Consider the following 20,642-nt stretch of genomic DNA (forward strand, 5'->3'; position numbering starts at 1 on the left):
CCCTTTCCTACTACCCACAAACCAGTAAACAACCTAACAAAACAAAGCCGCTCCACCACTAACAAAAACAAGTTTGACATTCCTGGATCTCAATGAAGGGCAGACCCCACTGCAGGGCTCCCTAGAACACCCCTAGGACGAAGTGGCAGCTGTTCAGGTCAGGGGTCCTAAGTGCCCTTCTGACTCTTATGTATCCCCTCTATCCCACATTTGCGTCTTGTCTCTGGGAATCACTGGTGTTGGCAGTTCTGGGTCACTCAAATATAGGCCAATCTTCCATTTGCAGCGAATCATACATAGATCAATCTTCTATTGGTGGTCAGGTTACACACAGGATGATATTCTGTTGATGACACAGTTACACACAGGCTGGACTGGAACTCTGGGTCAGAGCCCTAACTGGGCCTCAGAGATGCATTTTGAGTCTTGACGGTTCCCCCTTGAACCACTGCTGAGAGACTTCAGGCTCACAGAGATCAGGGTCCAGTCTTCTTACTCAGGATGTCCCACAGGCACCTACAACACACAGCATACAAATCCTCCAGGAGGGTTGTCAGGCTCCTTCCCTCTGTTAGATGACAGGCAGCTCTTCCAACAAGAGGTCAAAGTCCGGGTGATATCCCATACCTCTGATGAACTGGCAGACAGGTAGACACCAGCTCTGGTTGCAGAGCAATCCTGGAGTATTATACGAAGCACTCCCTTCGTTAGTGAAGGAGGACTAAGACTAAAACATCGAGTGGGGCTGTGAGGTTCAATTTTTATACAGCAAATTCAAACAGGGCATGTATATCCATACATATTCAGAACCCGTTTGGGGTGGATCTCCTTACAAGTGTCCTTTCCAGGCTGCTCTCTAGACACATCCTTTGTCTGCAGCAAGGTGTTTCAGTGCCTGGTAGTCTCCACCATAGAGCACCCACTACAGATGAACAGAAATGTGTGGGGTGTCTGTACCGGGCTAGGATGAGCCACACAGAGTGTAATCAGGGATAGAAAAAAGTCTAGGTCTCACCTAAAGGACCCTCTAAATTTTGCACACAGTCTGTAGTCCCACCCTTACCCACAAAAAGCATTGTTCAGGAAAACTAATAAGCTGCTCCTTGTCAAGCAAAATGCCTACCTGAATGTCTAAATGAGCCTTGACTCAACTAGCCTCTCTTCAGTGTCTAGATTGCATCCTGCCAGCTTCAGGGATGTCTGCAATACACTTCCAATGTCTAAGCACACAACCCTACCTACATCTTGAGCATGTACAGGGCTGGGGTTTTCAAAATCGATCCAACAGGCCTCCATTACTCTGGCTCATCCATACATCATGCAGTACAACAAAGGCTACACATATACACTCACACAAAAAACATACATAGCACACACTGGATATTGGCTCCTGGAGTTGGTTAAGCACACCTGCACTCTAGTGATACAGATAAAACTCACAAAGCATGGTACACTTCCAACACCACTCTATCTGCTAAACCCATTACATGAGCGTAATAAAAGTAGGTCTGTCAAAAAGGGCATGCTTGCTTCACCCCTCCAGGTCACAGGACAGGTCCAGGATTTTACTAATGTTGTGTGTCAGGCACAAGCCTCAGTGCACACACTAGACTTGTATGATGATACGGCTAAAATCAAAAAACGGGATACCAAATGCATATAGTGGGATACTCAGAGCAAAATACAGTTGTACATCATGCATTGAACATATCTGTCCCGACATCCGGCGTCTGGTTGGGTCCATATGCTCTGTAGCTATCATGTCCATTATGAGAGGAACCACTCTCTAAAGCCCACATTTTTTACAGTAGTCACAAGTCTAAGTCTGTTTACAAAATTGTTCTAATATTCTGCAGATTCTTGTAAAGCCACAATTACACAAGAACAATAATTTTTTCAGCCATAACCAGTACATCCTACTGAGTGTTTAACCTCTTCTTGAGAATTCTTTTGTGCATTTGGAAAAAACTTACAGCATTAGACCATTAAGAACAAAATCTGACAGTCCTCACTGTCAGAAGGAGACAGGGATTCTGTTAGGCCACAATCAGCTCACTATCTCGAAGGTGGTGCATTTAGTAAAGATAGGGCAGTATCTGCTATTATTATGCATGCATAAAGATATACAAATGGCTATGGATATTGGTAGAAACAACTCTATTAAAAATGTTGGAGATAGCTTACTACCAATAGCAACAACAGTTGAATGTCCTTTCTAAATCCATGAACAGTTGTTGCCTTTTTAGCCTGCACTGAGGTCAAATGAAGGCATTTTACAAGGTGCCCAGTGACGACTGGAAGCCTATACACACTTCCATTCTATTATCTTCTCTACAATCTTTTAAAAGTATAGGTCTTGTGTTTTGTTCTTCTCTTACTTACAATGTATTCATTGTTAAATATTTTCATCAGTCACTTTTTTATGCACACTCAAACTATGATAAGACTCAACAGACCTACTGCATGTATTCTGCAAATGCCTGGATTCCATTTTCAAATGAGACAACAACATAGCCATCACATATTCACAAGAAAAAAAAAAAAAATTTTCATTCCCATCAACAGAATGTGTTAAAAGAAAGCATATAAATATCCTTCGAAAGGACACTGTGCATTTGATTAAGAGCACTTACTTCGTTTGTCCCGACCGAACTGATTACACAACTAATCTTTGTGTTTTCTTTTGATTCCAGATAAATTGCTTGGCTTTTGTGGTACCTGGAAAGAGGACGAGAAGACATATGTTCACCTCACTTTTGTGAACATTTTTAAAGTGAATTTATTTTTCAAAGACATGTTAATATGGCAGTGGAATTTCCCCTTTTTTAAAAAAAAATTGTGATTCAGAAACTGATGCACACTTTTCCTTGCTGCCTTCGATAAGGTACATGGCAGGTTGTCTGATAATTAGAGATGTTGCCAAATGGTGTGAGGCGATGTATATATATTTCTCCATTGTAATGGCAATCTGCACCTAAGCTTCCTCAGCAAGGTCGGTGCAACGCTTCTACGAGGTAAGGGTTGAGCTTTCCAAAGGCGTGTGGATAATACAAATCACATTTTCAATGTTACAGAAGAGTGCCGTTGCCTTTTTTTCCCCAAGAACTCAGGAGAAGGAGAATCAGTCGGATATATATATAAAAATATATAAAAGAATGGATGGTATTGTGATACTCCTATGCTTAAAAACTCTGCTAGAAAAACAGACATTGTGAGGTGAGTAGATTTGGAGTGTATGTGGTGTTGTACCATGTTTCAGATAAAAGACCTACTCTCCACCTAAAACTTGGGAACTACAAAGGGTTCACAGCTTCCTTTTTTACATAATATGTATGGCGCTGTAAGTCTGAAAGAGTGTTGTGTGACTTATACTGGTTGTTCTTTGTGTCTGAGTAAAGCTCTACCTCTCAGACGTGCTCTAATAAGAGCAAAGAACATATGTCAGGGGTTGCCTATATTCGTTCCAGGTTGGCTTTGATGGTATTTTACTGTATTAGTGTACCTGAAATGGTAAAAGGCTTTCGTCATTTTTTTCAGCTCAGTGTGGATGGCACTTACTAATCCTATGCATAGAGACTTTGCTTAAAAATGGATAAAGGCTTTGAGGTGCACAGATTTGGAGAATGGTAGTGTTGTAGAGTGTTCAATATAACTACCAAAGAAGTCATTATTGCTATTTTGCTATAAATCAAGTGTTTCTCAAAAGAATATATTGATTGATTAGATGCATACAACTGTATGGAAAAAGGCCTCATTCTAAAATGTTCTCACACAAGAAAAGAAAAATATTTCCAAAAAAAAAGCTGAAAGTTGGTAGACCCTAAACTAATTTCTAAGCTTGAAACTAAAATCTCTTTGACCAGACATATTGTATCTTTAAAAGATGTGAACACTAGAGCAAGTGGACCCTGGAACCAAATCCAACCAAAGAACCCAAGAATCTTTGTTGCATTTATATACAATTGTCTCTGGGTCATGTAAGGACTGGTATCACGAGAGCAGATACCAAATGTACAGTTGAGGATTACATATAAAAATGAAATCTGTAGCTGATGAAATGTTTTTTTGTTTCGGAGTACATCGCAAAATAATATGCTACACTCTTTCTGGTGCAGATTCCTCACCTTGTGAATACCCCAGGCACCAGACTGGATGTGCAGTTCATGATGATCCGTTATATAAACAAACGGCAAGCTCAACTGCCAGGCATGCAGTGGTGATATTTAATATGTTCTTACTGTCATTGTTTCTAGTCACCAATCACTAGGGCCAATAACCTTTGCCACTTAATTTCTTTGCAAAAAGAGTCCTTTAATGTCTATATAAAACCTTGTTCAAACCCTCTACCTACCAAAGTAAGCAACCCACGTTCAGAAATTAAACATTTGCATGGACTGGACCTGCTGTTTTTAAATGAAATCTGTCACACTGGAAATAGTGACTATAAGACTGTGATCATAGTTCCTTTTAATTTTAAAATCATTAGAAAAGAAATGTAGAACAAATTCAGAGTTGGTCTAGTGAGTATCACACATGAATCACTAAAGAGCAAAACAATTAACAGCTGAATTATGTCTACAATCTACTGTTTGTAGTGCTCTAGATTAACATATGTACATTGCCATCATCTAGTGTTGGGCACACGCGTTGTAAGATGTTTTTTTGTCTAAGTAAAAGAGTAAATGTTCTGTAAAGTGACCAGTGAATCATGATCCCTTCTCTGATATCTACAACACAACAAGAGACAGACGTGACTTTAGATTGCTTTTTTTTTTTCTTTCATCAGGTTTGGACGTATATTTCTTGGAGCTTCAGGACCACTGTCCAATGATATGAAAATTTGACACAGAAAACCCAGAAAATAATCCCTACTACTCCAGGACATCTTTACTGTTCCAGGGACCTAAATGGAATGAAGTGCTGATTATGTGTCTTTAGAGAACTCAGACACAAACCTTTAAAGCTCTTCCACTCAAGGTTTTACTGAGAAAGGAGCTTCAGTGCCAAGACAAATAAAATCCTTGAGAAAGTCATGCCTCATCCCCATAACAAGCCACAAAAAGGCCTCAGCAATCTCAGATATCCTCTGTGCCTTTGATCCCTCAACTCAAAGCAGAGTTCAGCACTAGGAAAGGCTGTAGGGTCAAACCTGAACCTTGAAGTCACAACACCCAGGCTCAAAGGGTTAGCCTATCTGCCTTGGAACCAAGTTGGATTTCAATGTCGACTTTGAAACCAACATCAGCCTTGAGCAATTAGACTCCACAAGATCAGCAATAACCAGATATAAAGGAGAGAATCCCAAATAGGCAAAACTGTACATAGGATGGTGGGAGAAGGAGGTAGCATGATCTGACAACTATACCCACTTTATGAAAAAGATTGTGCTTTGGGTGCATTTATCGATGACCTCTTTGTGAAATGGGATGGGAAGAATCTCTCCTGGAGGAATACAACGACAAATTAAATCACAATGCGTTCAACATCAAGCTTGCAGGGAAACTGAGTAAGAGCAGGATTGACTTCCTCGTACGTCTGGATGTAGATAATGAGGTGGTCATGGTAATAGTGGACATCCCAAAGCTCTTAAATGGAGTACTCTGTATAGCCAACTGTTATGATCTCGTAGGATTTGTTCCACTAACATGGTATTTGAAATAGAAGCTAAGACTAGGGTCAAGCGGTTTGTAGAAAGAGGATATTCTGACAATATTCTGACTGAAGCCTATCAGCAAGTAAGAACCTGAACCAGGGATGAATTGCTATACAGCAATCCACAGATAAAGTCACAGAGGCCAGTCACTACAACAGATGAAAGTAACAGTGAATCCCAGATTCAGTTCTTTCTGGAATATAATGGCGAGCAAGAAGTGCTAAGATCTATCCTAAAACTGAACTGCATGATTTTCAGCATGATGAACACAACAATATGACGATAGGACAACAGCCCCAGATTATTTTCATTAAGGCCAAATCGCTGGGAGATAGTCTAACTAGAAGCACGTTTAACAACAATGATAGCAGGAACTGGCAGCCCAAGAAGAATCTGGATTTTTGGAAATGTGACCATTGTAAAGCCTGCATACATGTCTTACATAAGAAAACGTTTGAAAGTTTTAAAAGTAGATCTTGTTCAAAAACTGAAAGGATTACTTGTGACACCGAATAGGTGATATATGTCCTTGAGTGGGAATGCCACATTACATACGTTGGAAGCACCATCCGCAAAATCATAGTTAAAATTTTGCAGCATCTGAGGGCCATTAGGAATCAGGACAGAAACTATCCAATGGCCAAGCATATGTGGGAGGTGCACCAAGGTAATCCCAGTGGTTTGTGCTACTATGGCATCAAACATATTAGAACTCATTCACGGGGCGGGGGGGCGATTGTGAGCTTTAAATGCATAGAAATGAATCAAAGATGATCATTCTACTGGGATCTAAAAAACCATGGGGCCACAATCTTCATGCTGAGCTACATGTTAACATTTAGCAGGGGAACATTGTTACGTAACCTGTCAACACCTTGTGGTATAGCTGTGGGTTAGGCTATGTGATCCCATGGTTATATTACATTGTGGTGATTGTTCTCATTGGCATGAAGATGGATTATGAGTACCAATAGGAACATCAATCTTGCCATATGAGGGTACATCATTGTGCCTATTACAATGTGGCCACTATGACTCTCGATCCAGATCTTGCAAACATAATTGTTATGTGGATGATGCCTAGAATTTGCTTTTTAGTTATGGTCTTGTCATGTTTGCACTTGAGGAATTGAAGGAAACGCATTTTGATGTGGTCTTTGACTGCTGTGATAGTGTATTGTTGATTACTAACTATGCTCGGTTTTAGACATTTTTTAGAGGCAATTTGCACATAGCATTTTCAGTGGTAGATTTCTCCCCGGACCTTGCAGTGGAGGGGCTGGTTATTTATGAGACCTTGTCCAATTAATTGGACATGAACTTTTGATAAGCATCACACTGCTGGCCCAAACCATGAGATAGAATAGAGGTCAGAGAATGAAAACAGGGACTTCTTTACACACAGCACTTTAGCTATTTGCGTATACTCTAATTAATGAGTTGCTGTTTATAAATTTATCAATATGTGCAATATTGTGGTCCCAGACTGTGGGAGACCACAAATGGACTAACATCTGAAGCGCTTTAGCACATAGCACTTTGCTTTTTAGATATTACGTGTGATACTCTACATCTGACATCTTGTTATTCCGGTATTAGATACCTATATTAAGTTGGTGATTGGGAAATTAAACAGTGTGATAGATGCAATTCAACTTATTGAACACTATCAGTATGAGCAACAGGTATGACAACATCTTAGGAGATTTGAACATGGAGTAAGAGCCAACTGCAGAATTTCATCACATAGCACTTTAGTTGCTGGAATAAGCATATTCTTAATAGTAATGTTGCATTTGATTGTGTCAGGTATCTCTTTAAATGAGCCTGGTGGGTTTCCTATTTATCTTACTTGCAGGCTGCCAATCATGTAAACAACAGGATGTAATTTTGTTGCCTCATTGGATTTTAGCACAAAGCATTTTAATAATAATTCGATCAATGTTTTATCTAGTCACATTAAAACCTTTGAACAATGTAATTGCTTGTTTGGAGAACAATTAAGTATATTGGCACTTTGCACTTTTCTGAACTTGCTTTGGTAATATTAAGTCAGGTACGCTGCACTCTTCCGAACATGTTTTAGATATTGTTAAGTTAGGTATTAATAACTTCATGCACTTTTTACAAACTATGAGACTATCCATATCATTATGTTTTAGAAATGACGAAACATGCGGAAAGATTGTAGCTTAGATAACAAGCATCAAAGCTTTGTACTCCCTACGACCAGGATTGAGAGCTGTGGCAAATGTGAAATTGTTAATTACTCTAACATACGTATTTTTACAAACAAAAATGCATTTCTTATCAAGGGTTTGAAAATTAATGATAATGTAACATAGGTCATAGCTACAGTAGTAATACTGCAGTGTGTGAGATTGCTTTCACAACTTGAGTATACTGTCATGGCAATGAAGAAGGACTGAGAACTGTTATGTTGCAGCAGTCTAATGTTTAGATGGTAGGGGAAGTGCAATTGACAAGGGACCAGTTTTAAATCACTGTGGTGAGGGGAGATGGGTTCTCCAGTTGAAGATGTAAGGGAAAACGTGTTGGCATCCTGTTTGTGTTGGAAGCATTAACCATGACTGAAAAAGAATAAAGAAGATATGTAACAACAGTCTGCTGTGCCCGAGCTCTTTGATTTATGAACCTCTGATCGTGGTGTGGTGATTTTGATGGGAGAAACACTGCAGTGAATGAGGATATGTATATATATATGTATATATGTATATATATATATATATATATATATATATATATATATATATATATATATATATATATTATATTTTCGCTGAAAAAACTAAAGGTTACAAGGACGTTAAAGTTAGAAAATAAAATTAAAAAACATAGAAATTCACTTTAAAAAACCCAAAGGTTACAGAATCATTGCAGGTAGGCTCACATTTGAAAACTATCAAACCATAGAAATTAATCAGTTAGAGTTATCGCAATTAGCTATAACTTGTGCCCGAAGGTAACTATAAGTTGCTTCCCCACCATGCACAGTTATCTGATCAATAACTTTACTGCAGATGTTTCAGTGACATTTTCAATGATGTTATCAAAGATGTCATGAGTGCTGTAATTCATGGGGTAATTAGCAGTGCATGGTGAGAACGCGAGTTCTAGTTACCTTAAGGCACACTATGATCAATGCCCTTGGGCAGGTGGTGGCCCCGTATTAACTTTGATTAATGCCCTAGGGAGGTGGCGGTCCCCAGGGGTACGTGGGGTCCAGGTGCCCCGCACCGTAACAAATTAAAAAAGCCATGGGGAGGTGGCGGTCCCCAGGGCTGTAGGGGGGCCAGGTGGGCCCCCTGCAGTAAAATAAACAATGCCCCTGGGACTTGGCACACCCAGGGGCTTTAAAATGATTAAGCACATTTTTTATTTTTGTTATCTTTTTTTATTTTTGTCTGATCTGTAACCTATGGTTTTTTCACTGACAAACCAAAGGTTACAGAGATGTTATAACCATACAAAACCATATACATTCAGCAGTTATAGTTATACTTAGGTTAGGAAACTGTAACTTGTGGCCTAAAGGTACTTAGCAGCTTGAGTTATAGTTTCTTCTGATAAGTATAAGTATAACTATAACTGCTGAGTTTCTATGGTTATGTATGGGTAAAATGTCAACCTAGCTAGAACGTCCCTGTAACTTTTGTTTTTTTCAGCGAATTTCTATGTTTTTTTTTTTTGTTGCTATAAAGTAATATCTAATTACCACATGTTGATTCAACCACCGACACACATGGCCTTTGGCAGTGCGCAGCAGTGGTTGGTCCTTCCAAATGCACCCAACCCCAACCTGCACACTATGCCTTTCGTGTGGTGGCAACTCCTGAACAGATGAATATACATTTGGTGTGCTTTGTCTTTCAGATTCTCAAACCACTGAGAATACTGACATATATCAAGACAAAGCAATTATGAGGCTGAAAGACAGACACAGAAAGGAATCTCACTGTTACTAACCTTCTCCTTTGCAGGGACAGGAAAAAAACATTTACCTTAGGGCCACCTCCACTAAGACATTACGACTTTTTCTTCAAAAACGTTTCTAGTCATGTTTCTTAAGTGAGGGGACTTGTCGTGTGGGCTCTCATTGTACCAATGAGACTGCTGGATTTGGGTGGCAGCACCACCAGGTTGTGGGGATCTGAGTCCAACTCCACACCACAAGACAACTGTCGGCCCAAACCTTCCAGCCCAGTAGCAGTAACTCACCAGCATCTAAAAGTGGTGGTGAATTGTGGCAGCCGCACGCATGGCATTCTGACTTTTCAGGGAAATTGTGGTGTAACCGATCTCAGTTTTTTCTCTCAGTTACATTCGTCTCACACATGCAAAGACAAACAGAAGCTAAGGGTTGGAATTCCTACCTATGCCACTAAGGTTCTACTAGAGCACAGCAGTGTTAGGCCTAATCTGCCTGTTAGGATGCCTAGGAAGACACCATTCCCCATACCCGGATATGGTAGTAGCAAAGAGGGTTGTTGGCCTACTGGGAGTCCTCTCCCGGGTAGACGCTAAAAAGACGTCAAGTCTCAGCAGACAGCTGCAGTGAAGCGACAGCATGCATTGGCAGTTTTCTGGTTGTAACCCTCTCTCTAACATATAGGGGGCAGAGAGATGTTTTATAATAAAACAGATAGTGTTCTGTGAAACTGTCCTAACGTAAGAACACATATGTTTCCTGTGAAGTGGCAAAGATTGTGGTGTTCCTACTTTGTACTGACAACAATATCTAGTACAGCTTTAAGCAGGGTGCAGAGCGAGAATGTCCTACTGAGAAGAATGAAAACAATTCCTAGGCTAAAAGTCTATGAGATAAAAAATGAAACATCACCGCAGAATGAAGCTTCTGCTCAGAAATTTAAATTAATAAATTATTAGGCTAAAGGGCACGAGCGGCAGGCCAACGGCTAAAATAACGTGCCCATAAAAAGCTCACTAAAATAACCTCACAATAGACCCATCCCTTAATTCACAATGCAGATGATCACCGACTCCACTCCCAATTGTTTTCCACTCAGCGGATAAGAGGTAAAAGTAGAGTGTACAGTAAGCCTAAAGTGAAGTGCATTAAAGGGTATTGAAAAATAAAGTGTGAGAAAAGTAAAAAAAACACATGCTATCATTGCCAACTTCTGAGGAGGAGGGTCGGCGCATATGAATCTACAGTATTATAACCTTTGCTCTAATCGATCGGTCTCTTGAGACTCAGCTGTGGAGTAGCGTGCCCCCGCCATGTGTGTTCTCCTGGGGAAACAACATCCTCTAGTGTTTTTTCAAGCACCCTTGTGCTTTTCGTTGCCTTTCCTTGGCTGTTGGAGTTGTTGTTCTTCTTCCTGTCGGTCTTCCTTTTGGTGCTTTATCCGTCAAGAAAAAAACCTTCCTTCTTGACCATCGACCCACAGCTCGTGTAAGTGCATCCAGACCCAGAGGTGGAAAAAAAAAATCTTAAGATGGCTAATACCTACAGAGGATTCCAGGAGCTCCATCTGACGTCATCAACGTGGGGCCTATAGCCAAATGATCGACATCGATGACAACTCCCCGACTCCCCCGCCCACCCCCCCAAAAAAAAAAAAAAAAAGCACAAAAGAAGAACAAAAGACGCCAAAGGCAGCAAAAGCAGCATAATGGACCCAAACACAAGATGGTGGAAAATGCACAGCATGTGAAACCAGAAATGATTCATGCTGCAGAACATCAGTTTTCCGTAATATTGAGACATATTACAGCACTGTAAATGTTCAGATATATTTTAGTATTGAAAATATATCCCATGATGGAGAACCTTGGGGACATAACAACGATGCATATTGTGTGTTTCATTTTTTATGTCTCTCCAGTATGCATTTACTGTTTGCTTTCTCTTTTCCAAAAATATAAAAGTTTAAGAAAACATCAAAATGCAATGAATTCAACACCGAAATTAACAACATTCTTAACCTTGAAATAGATAAGATGGCATTTTCTTAACAGCTTACCATCTTTTTTCATAGTAGAGCTTTCCCTCCTCTATTCTAGCTTCATAGTATACCCGTGGCTCAACAGGGGTGGATGGAGGATGCTCAGGAGAGGAAGGAGACACTGATAGATCAGAGAAGAATATGAACATGAAAATTAACCATTAAACTGCAGCAAAAACACATATGCACAAAGCACACAATCAGTCAAAATCAGCAAATACAATTGAAAAATCTTAAGTTCCTACTTAGACAATTAGTGCTTTCAGTTACTGGTGCTAATTTGTAAAGAATGAAAAGTGAAACAGAAGGCCTTTCTCCAAAACCATATGTATGCTGTCTTTTTTTGGCAACTGTTTATCAAAGGTTTTTCACTCCAGAATAAAGCTAAAAGAATGGGTCAGGGAACTGACATTTTCAGAAGAGTGCTTATTTTTTATACTAAAGATTCAAAGTGAAATATTTGAATTAATGGCAATCTAATAAAGTAAATTTAAATACAGCCTTTTCGATTAAACATAACTCTTAAAAGTGTTCAGCAACCATGTAAGAGCTACAGCTGGTATGGGGCTCTTAAATGTGACCTAGGCAAGCAGCCATATACTGTACCCTAAGGTCAATGGTGGGCAATAGAGCACTCGACATAGTACTTCTTGTATTGACAGTCCTTATATCATTTCCATAATATATGTAGGAGGCCAGTCATTGTTACAAGGAGAAGTGAGTATACTGCCTAAGTAGCTGTAAAGCCTGAGGGGATCACTGCCAGAATAAGCTTTCTGCCAGTGCCCACTCATCTGAGCTTTATGTAGGCTGGAATTCAGTCAGTTCCTCAAGGCATTTTGTCCTGCTTCAACTTGGCAAGTCTCATTGGCCCGAATGCCAGTGTCTGGACTGCCATACTACTAAAACGGAAGAGATTCCAATCCACAATGGCTATTTGTCAAATGAGCATAACAGCATTAGTAGGCATAGAAAGGGAACACATTTTTTTTTTTGTTTTAAACAGATGGAAAGCGGCCATATCAGAACAAAACAGTTGCACCTCACTGAGTTCTAATAAAGGTGATTTCCACCACAACCAAGGGACTGCCACCAATGGTACCCTTACTGTGGGACAAAAAAGATGTAAAATCCTTCCATTTTCTAAGCAATATCTAGAATGTGCTGATGAAAATGGGAGTTCCACCACTTAAGTCACCACCCCATTTTCCCCCTAGAGATGGCACTGTTTGATACCTCAGGCCTAAACATTTTTTAAGTTTATATCATAATTTTAAAATTCTAGACTTAATTACAATTTATCATGCTTTAAACAAAAAAACTTGAAAAAGTGTCCCCTTTAACCTTAGCATGGTTTTGTTAAAACTATATACAAATGTAGGCATGGAGTTTTTGTCATTCCTGTAAAAATGGTGTGGCTTTTTTCTAAACCTTTTTCTAATCTTTTAACAACTTAGATTTACTAAAATAAACACAAAACTGTAAGCAATTATTGACCAAAAAGAATTATACCTCTCCTACCCTATTCACAATACGAACAGGCTTGTGATCCAGAAAAATGGAGCAAAGAGGGTGCCATGGGATAAGAGATGGTCACAGCTCCTTTGCTATGGGAATCAGTGGGTATAGTTAATTAGCTAGTCGTTTATGTTCGTATAGATCTAATAAAGATTGTGATAGTCACAGCAACCATGCATCATAGGCATATTACAATCAAATAGGAAAACAAACCTATTTCATAGTGGATTGAATGTAAAAGGGTAATTAGAGAGTTATTTTTCAACATGTATGACTTATAGTTGTTAGAAATGTAACAACAAAAATGAAGGAATGGATAGTACCTCAAACTGTTTTCATAAGTCAAATCGGTGTCAAGAAGATGCTTTTTTAAACACCCAGCCGTGTTCTCACAAAGGGACATTTTAACAAAAGCAACCATTCAAACCTTTAGGTGTCCATTCACTTCAGTGGCCGTGGCCTGCAAGATGTTGGTTACTTTTTTAAATAGTGTGAAGTGTAAAGTTTTTCTGTGATACCTTGTACTGAACATCAACGGCGCCACGGATAGTAGTAGGCCAACAGACAAGAACAAACACATTTCACTGCTGACAATACATTAAAACTAGGAAATTAAATCATCAATCAAGGTGTACTCTAAGATACATTGGAAAATAAATGTATTACATCAATTGATTTTGCAATGACTAAGTGGAAACTTTTACTGTTGCCTTTCCATTAAAAATGTATTTAGTCAGGTACTGCAACTGAGTAACAACACACTGCTGCACCTTAATACAATGCAATAGATTATTCTTGCGGAAAACAGGTTTATTTTGCAAACGTACCTGGTCTTTTTGGGGACTTGACCTGGAAACAAGGGGGGGAACAAAAGCAACAATCATGAGATTCTAAAATCAATTACGCAATAAGATTAGTAAATCGTATATATATGTTAACATTTTAAGATGCTGCCACTGCCCTCCTGTGTCACACTGGCTCATTATGTCCCCTGAACCTTATTATTTCAGCATCAGCTAATTTGTCAGCAGCAAAATAGCAGAAAATAATATGACCTCTCGATTAATCTGTGTATTGGGAGTAGCAGAGTAACTGAGGCAAACATCTTTATCAAGCTCTTTAGTTAAGTACCCTCAACGATTATTATCATAAGTAACTAAAGGTGAGTCATTGAGAAGGTGGCTACCAGGGTTTCAGAAAAAGACCAAAGATCACGGGTTCAACAGAGTATCTGTTCTACAACTATGACCCTGACAGGAATGCTTACAGAAAAGACAAAAAAGAGAGAGTAGCCAGCAGGGCTAGCTACCCAACAGATAGTTTTATTAATGACACTTTGTAAGAATGAAATACTGCTGCCTTGGGTACTGTGGCATTAAAATGGACACCTGAGGAAGAGGCACCCGCTGACTGTCGTAGCTGTGAGAAGTGCAACACATGACCTACAGGTTGATAGAAGGTAAAAATCTAGCTCACCAGGAAAATGCAGATGGTGATAAGACTTAGAAAATATTAGAACTGCTTGTCTAGTTTCGTAGAAAAATTCAGAACTAAGCCAGATCAATCTTGTGAGTGCATTTTTGATCCAGTGTAAAGAAGCATAGAGGAAAAGACAGTGATAACTATACCATGAATGATTAAGAAAACAGTAAAGTATAAAGGCAGACAACAGCCTCAGCTGAGTGAGGATTCCGAGACATGCCCTTGTAAGAGGGTAATGGTGAAGGTATGCTCCTCCTCTACCACGACCAATAATTGCATAAAAATGTCATTTATAACAAGATCTGATAAAACATGGAGTTTAATAGGGCACAGTCTCATTTTTAGATAGAAGAGTTGACTGAGCAGGATGATGGACCTTTTATGTGTCCAGGAGCACAAGCTCAAAGATTTGTGCAGGCTGGAGTGGACAAGTACATGGCTGCCAGCATAGGCATCCAGTTACCAGTAAGACCATAACGGATACCCTAATCGTTGTATCCAGAACAAGAGGAAATATTTTCTGTGAATAGAGTTGGGACAAAACAAAACTGGGAGGAGGGGCGTTTGTAATGCTGAAAAGGAAAATGCCAGTCCCTAAGGACCGTAGCACATCAGTGCCCTTTTGAAAACGGGTAGGGATGCAAATAAAGGTTATCATTAATACTTCTAAACCAGTCAGTTCAGCCTACAAATATTGTATGTACAAGCTTGATGTTGAGCTAGTCTGCAGATTTCTGCATCCTCACAGGGCTCAAGGTGCCCATCAGGTGTCTTAAGAGTGACTAGGATTGGGAGGGGATCGCTACAGGAACTTAAAAATTGGAGAATTTGAAACCCCAAAAAGTCAAGAATAAACTACCTTCCAGAGAAGTATGATGCGCAAGATTAGCTCCTTTCATTTGGGAAAGCATTCAGGATGTTAAGTGGATTTTTACTTCTTAACTTTCATTAGCTTGTGAACTTCTGAAGTTAGCCCCTCCCAACCTCAGAACACTTTCCAGGTAATCATGTGCTATAAAAAAGCAATAAACATAACCACTTAAAGAACCCAGATATACTGGGTATTGTTATAACCATTAAAAGAAAGTATCACAGTATCACTGAGCGAATGTTCATCTATGGGTAGTACTGGTGGGGATGGAATATATACTTTATGGGCTTAATGGCGTCGCCTGATGTCACTTTCGGTGAAGCCCGAGTCCAGTGCCCTCTACTGGCAACCTTGTTGCGTTGCAGTTTTTCAGACCTAGTCTGACGCCTGGGGGTTTTTTCACCTGGAGATTACTCACGTGTAGAGGTATCCATCATAGGTGTTCATACACAGATTATACTGGGCAACGATGCAAGATGTTAGAATTTCCTTTTATGCATTTGACATCCTTCTATACATCAAACCACACACTTGCAAACCAGAAAAATCGATCCTTTGATTAACACAAATGCACCAGATTTATGAACAAGCCTCAGGCCTGACTGCTGATTGCTCCAAATCAGCATATCTCCTATAACTGATGACTATAATGAAATCAGAACACTGGTCAAATTACAATGGGTGGAGAACTACTTTACGTAACTGGGAATGTGCATTATGCAGAGCAAGAAGAGGGCATAAGAGCTGAATATAGCATCCTTACTCTCACAATTCAAAAGGAAAATGGAGCATCCTATCCCCGACTGTAGCAGGTAGAGTAGCACTGTTTAAATTGATTGTGCTCCCGCGCAAGTTAATAGGTTCTCCAAAACATGCCTTATGAAATGCCGAATTCCTTTTTCAATCGGTACAATCAGTGATAACATCGTTCTAATGGGCCTATAAGCAGCTCGGATTGCATTCTGAAGATCTGTGCTGTCCTCTATGGCGGTGGGCTGGGACTGGCAGATATCAAATTATACTACTGAGCGAGTCATGTTCTACCCATCAATGACTGGGTCTTTTGTGACCGAGAGGACCCCAACATCATCCGAGCTAGAATGCATAGAAGAAGTTGGTCTGTTTAATTTATTTTGCGGCCCGCAAACACGTTCTGGACTTTCCCGCACACCTTGACTATATTATCATGCTGGCACCAAGCATTTAGCTCTTGACAGCAAACCCAATAACATTTTTCTCCAACTTGATGCAGGTAACACCATGCGGTAATTTGAAGGATGGTAAGAACAGGCGCAACTTCCATGTTTTAGAGTGCTAAGTTACTAACATGTTTTTTTACTACTAGAAACAGGATGGGCTTATTTCACACTGGCCTTGATAGCATGCTTGTGCTCAGCTCTTTAGACAAGCATGGTTTATTTTATGTCCCTTAACTACTGCTTCTGCAGGCGCCATTGAGGCGTTTTAGTCTCCCCATAATCAAACATTCTGATGAGGTAGACGTCTCCCTAAGTATGTATACACTCCCTCACAACTCTTGTTATTTTCTAGAAACAATAAGGATTTCACTGGCATGCCATGTTTTCAACTCCTAAGCATCGTTCTGGTTTCTAAAAGATACCTGCATCTGATCCGCAGGGGTAATGGCATAGTCATTGAACACAAAAGTTTGTGGCATAAAAGGGGAGCCAGGAGGTTTTGCATTGAGACCAAGTGAGTCATGAAGAATCCCCTGAAAACAGTTCAAAGAAACATATATCCAGCGTTTACTTCTATAGAACAACTACAATAGAACTATTCAACTATATGGGATAAGAGGTACTAAGGTCATTTGACAGAGAAGAAGATTTAAGGCGAAACCCAGGGCCGAATAGGACACTGTACATTCACTCTGGTATTTGTCCAGAGTAATGTGTTGGATTAAAATCCTTATAAGGAAGTAACATCTCATACAACTGAAGAAAGAGCGAAGAAGAGTAACAAAATGTAATGCAGCAAGGTACAGAACGGCACAAATATTTACAATAGAGTAATATTTCTGATGAACAACATCTGCAATAACCCACAAAGACTTCAGCTCTATGAAGAGAGTACAGAAATTTACTGAGTGAGCAACCCTGGTACACAAAAAATATGCCTTGACGTATCTGCACGATGGACTTAATACAGAAATCCCAATTTTCTGATAAATATTAGTGAGATTTGTTAGAAATTGGGTCTCTAGTTGCCAGAGGTATACAACCTTGTCAACATGGGGACCACAATCCTAGTCAGGGTAAGTCTCTATGCATCCTAAAGAACAAGTTACTTACCTTCGGTAACAAATTATCTGGTAGAGACTCGATCTAGCTGCAGATTCCTTACCTTAGAATTCCCTAGCGTCAGCTTCGAATCCGGTATTTTTCTGCTGAGCAGCATCCTGCATGCACCGTCGGGTGGCATCGTTTGGATCTGCGTGCATCGTCCGGCTCCGTGTGGTGTCGTCAGCGTCGTTGGAGCGGTCTATGACGTCACAGTTGTCTATATAGACACTACCTCGGCACGTGTATGTCAGTTATTTTCCCACAACTTTCCACGCCAGAAGCGCAGAGTCATGGAAGAACCAACAGTATTTAGTTTATTCACTTGATTGTTTGAAAAAAAAAATACATGCCTTTAAGAAAGGCAAAAATACCAAAAACATATATACATAAATATATATATATCCGCAGAGAGGGGAGGTTTGGGTGGGTGTAAGGAATCTGCAGCTAGATAGAGTCTCTACCAGATAATTCATTACTGAAGGTAAGTAACTTGTTCACCTGATAGAGAGTTGTGCAGATTCCTTACCTTAGAATAGATACCCAAGCTATAATTCCTGGTGGTGGGTCTTGAGGATATATTCCATACCAGGAAGTCCTGCAGGACCGAGCAGGAAAAATGCCCCTCTCTTCTCACCTGGCTATCCAGGCAGTAGTGTCCCGCAAATGTATGCAAGGAAGCCCACGTTGGCGCTAGGCAGATGTCAAGCCCCGGCACGCCACGAGCTAACGCAGTTGTAGCAGCTTTTCCTCTGGTAGAGGGAGCCCTCAAGTCCTCTGGAGGCTGCTTCTTGGCCAAAGCATAGCAAATCTTTATACAGAGAACAACCCAGCGCGAAAGTGACCGTTTCTGTATTGCTGACCCTTCTTTGCACCAACACACCCCACAAAGAGTTGGTCGTCCACCCAGAACTCTTTTGTGTGGTCAAGGTAGAACGATAACGCTCTTTCTGGGTTCAGCCGATGGAGAGACTCCTCTTCCTAAGAGGGATGCGGTGGCGCAAAGAAGGTGGGCAGGGTGATATTTTGACCCAGATGGAAAGGGGTCACCACCTTAGGGAGGAAAGAGGCACAAGTTCTTAATACTACTTTGTCAGGATATATTGTGAGATACGGCGGTTTTGATGTTAAAGCTTGCAGCTAGCTCACTCTCCTGGCAGTTGTAATTGCCACTAAAAAGGCTGTTTTAATAGTGAGCAACCGGAAAGGACAGTTATGTAAGGGCTCAAAAGGAGCACACATCAGGAAAGTAAGAACAAGATTAAGATCCCACTGGGGCATGACAAAAGGCACAGGTGGAAACATATGCACAAGCCCTTTCAAAAATCCTCCTGAAGAGGCAACCTGATTGGAGGACTCATGCTCATTCTGAGAAGTTTGATACCAGACCCTCCGTGCCCAATCTGGAGCCACTAGATTACTTGGGCCCAGTCGTTCTTGATTTTCTTGAGAACTCTGGGCAGAAGTGGTATGGGCGGAAAAGCGTACAGGAAGCCTGAACTCCACTAATGATGAAGAGTTGCCTAGCGATAGCCCCTTTGGAAACTCCAACGCACAGAACTGCTGACATTGCGCGTTCTGTATGGAGGCGAACAGATCTAACCAATGCTCTACGCCCAGCTGAAAGAGTCCTTGCACCACCTCCGGATGGAGATACCATTTGTGATCCGCTAAGCATCTACGGCTGAGCTCGTCCGCCCTGGTATTCAGAGAACCTGCCAGGTGTTGAACCATCAGGGTTATGACCTGCTGTTCCAGCCATGTCCAGAGATGCAGAGCCTCTTGACAAAGGGTCCACGACCCCACACTGCCCTGCTTGTTGCAGTACCACACTGCGGTAGTGCTGTCCGTGAACACCTGCACTACCTTCCCTTTCCCAACAGGAAGAAATGCCTTTAATGCTAGTCGGATCGCCCGAAGCTCCGACAAGTTGATATGGAGCCCTGATTCCGCCGGAGACCAGTGACCTCTGATCTCCACCTCTCCCAGATGGCCGCCCCATCCCAGAAGTGATGCATCTGTCACTACTGTGATATCTGGTTGTGGAAGGGAGAGAAGTCTGCCTTTGACCCAATCGCATTCACTAACCACCACTGCAGATCCTTTGCAGTTCCTTCCGAGATCTGAACTACGTCGGTAAGATTTCTCTGATGCTGTGCCCATTAGAACTTCAGGTCCCACTGCAGAGCCCTCATTTGCCATCTGGCATGCTTGACCAATAGGATGCAGGAAGCCATGAGTCCCAACAGCCTCAGAGTCTGTCGCACCGAAATCCAGGATAGAGGCTGAAAAATCGGAATCCTAACCTGAATATCCTGGACTCGCTGCTCGGGAGGATAGGTCCGATACTGCACTGTGCCCAGATCAGCTCCGATAAAAGTGAGCTTCTAGGAGGGAGTCAGTTGTGACTTCGGCACATTGATAGTGAACCCCAGCGAGTGCAGGAGGTTTGCCATTGTCTGGAGATGGGTGGAGAGAGCCTGGGGCGTGGGAGCCTTCAACATCCATTCGTCAAGGTAGGGGAAGACTGAAACCCCTGACCTGGCAGATGAGCTGCCACCACCGCCATCACCTTCGTGAACACACGAGGGGCACTGGTTGAGACCGAAAGGGAGCACGGTAAACTGAAAGTGCTTGTGGCACACCTTGAACCTCAGGTAACGCCTGTGGGCTGGAAGGATGGGGATATGAAAATACACATCCTGCAAGCCCAATGCTACCATCCAGTCTCGTTGATCTAGGGCAGACAAGACCTGAGCAAGATTGAGCATCTTGAATTTCTCCTTCTTGATAAAGAGATTGACGTCCTTTAAATCCAAGATAGGACG

At 41.0% G+C, this 20,642-nt stretch overlaps 1 protein-coding gene across 2 annotated transcripts in view; it reads right to left on the bottom strand.

Moving 5' to 3' along the window:
• The window catches only part of SUDS3 (SDS3 homolog, SIN3A corepressor complex component), a 181,204-nt gene that overhangs the window by 13,096 nt on the left and 147,466 nt on the right, over positions 1-20,642 (bottom strand). For both annotated transcript variants that reach the window (XM_069214476.1, XM_069214477.1), the window contains exons 10-12: positions 13,989-14,010; positions 11,662-11,764; positions 2,634-2,718 (exon numbers count right to left, since the gene is read on the bottom strand). In XM_069214476.1, coding sequence (XP_069070577.1) covers positions 2,634-2,718; positions 11,662-11,764; positions 13,989-14,010 — 210 coding nt within the window. The remainder of the gene's footprint in view (positions 1-2,633; positions 2,719-11,661; positions 11,765-13,988; positions 14,011-20,642) is intronic.

The sequence above is a fragment of the Pleurodeles waltl genome, chromosome 11 (genome assembly GCF_031143425.1).
Source record: "Pleurodeles waltl isolate 20211129_DDA chromosome 11, aPleWal1.hap1.20221129, whole genome shotgun sequence".
Lineage (NCBI taxonomy): Eukaryota > Metazoa > Chordata > Amphibia > Caudata > Salamandridae > Pleurodeles > Pleurodeles waltl.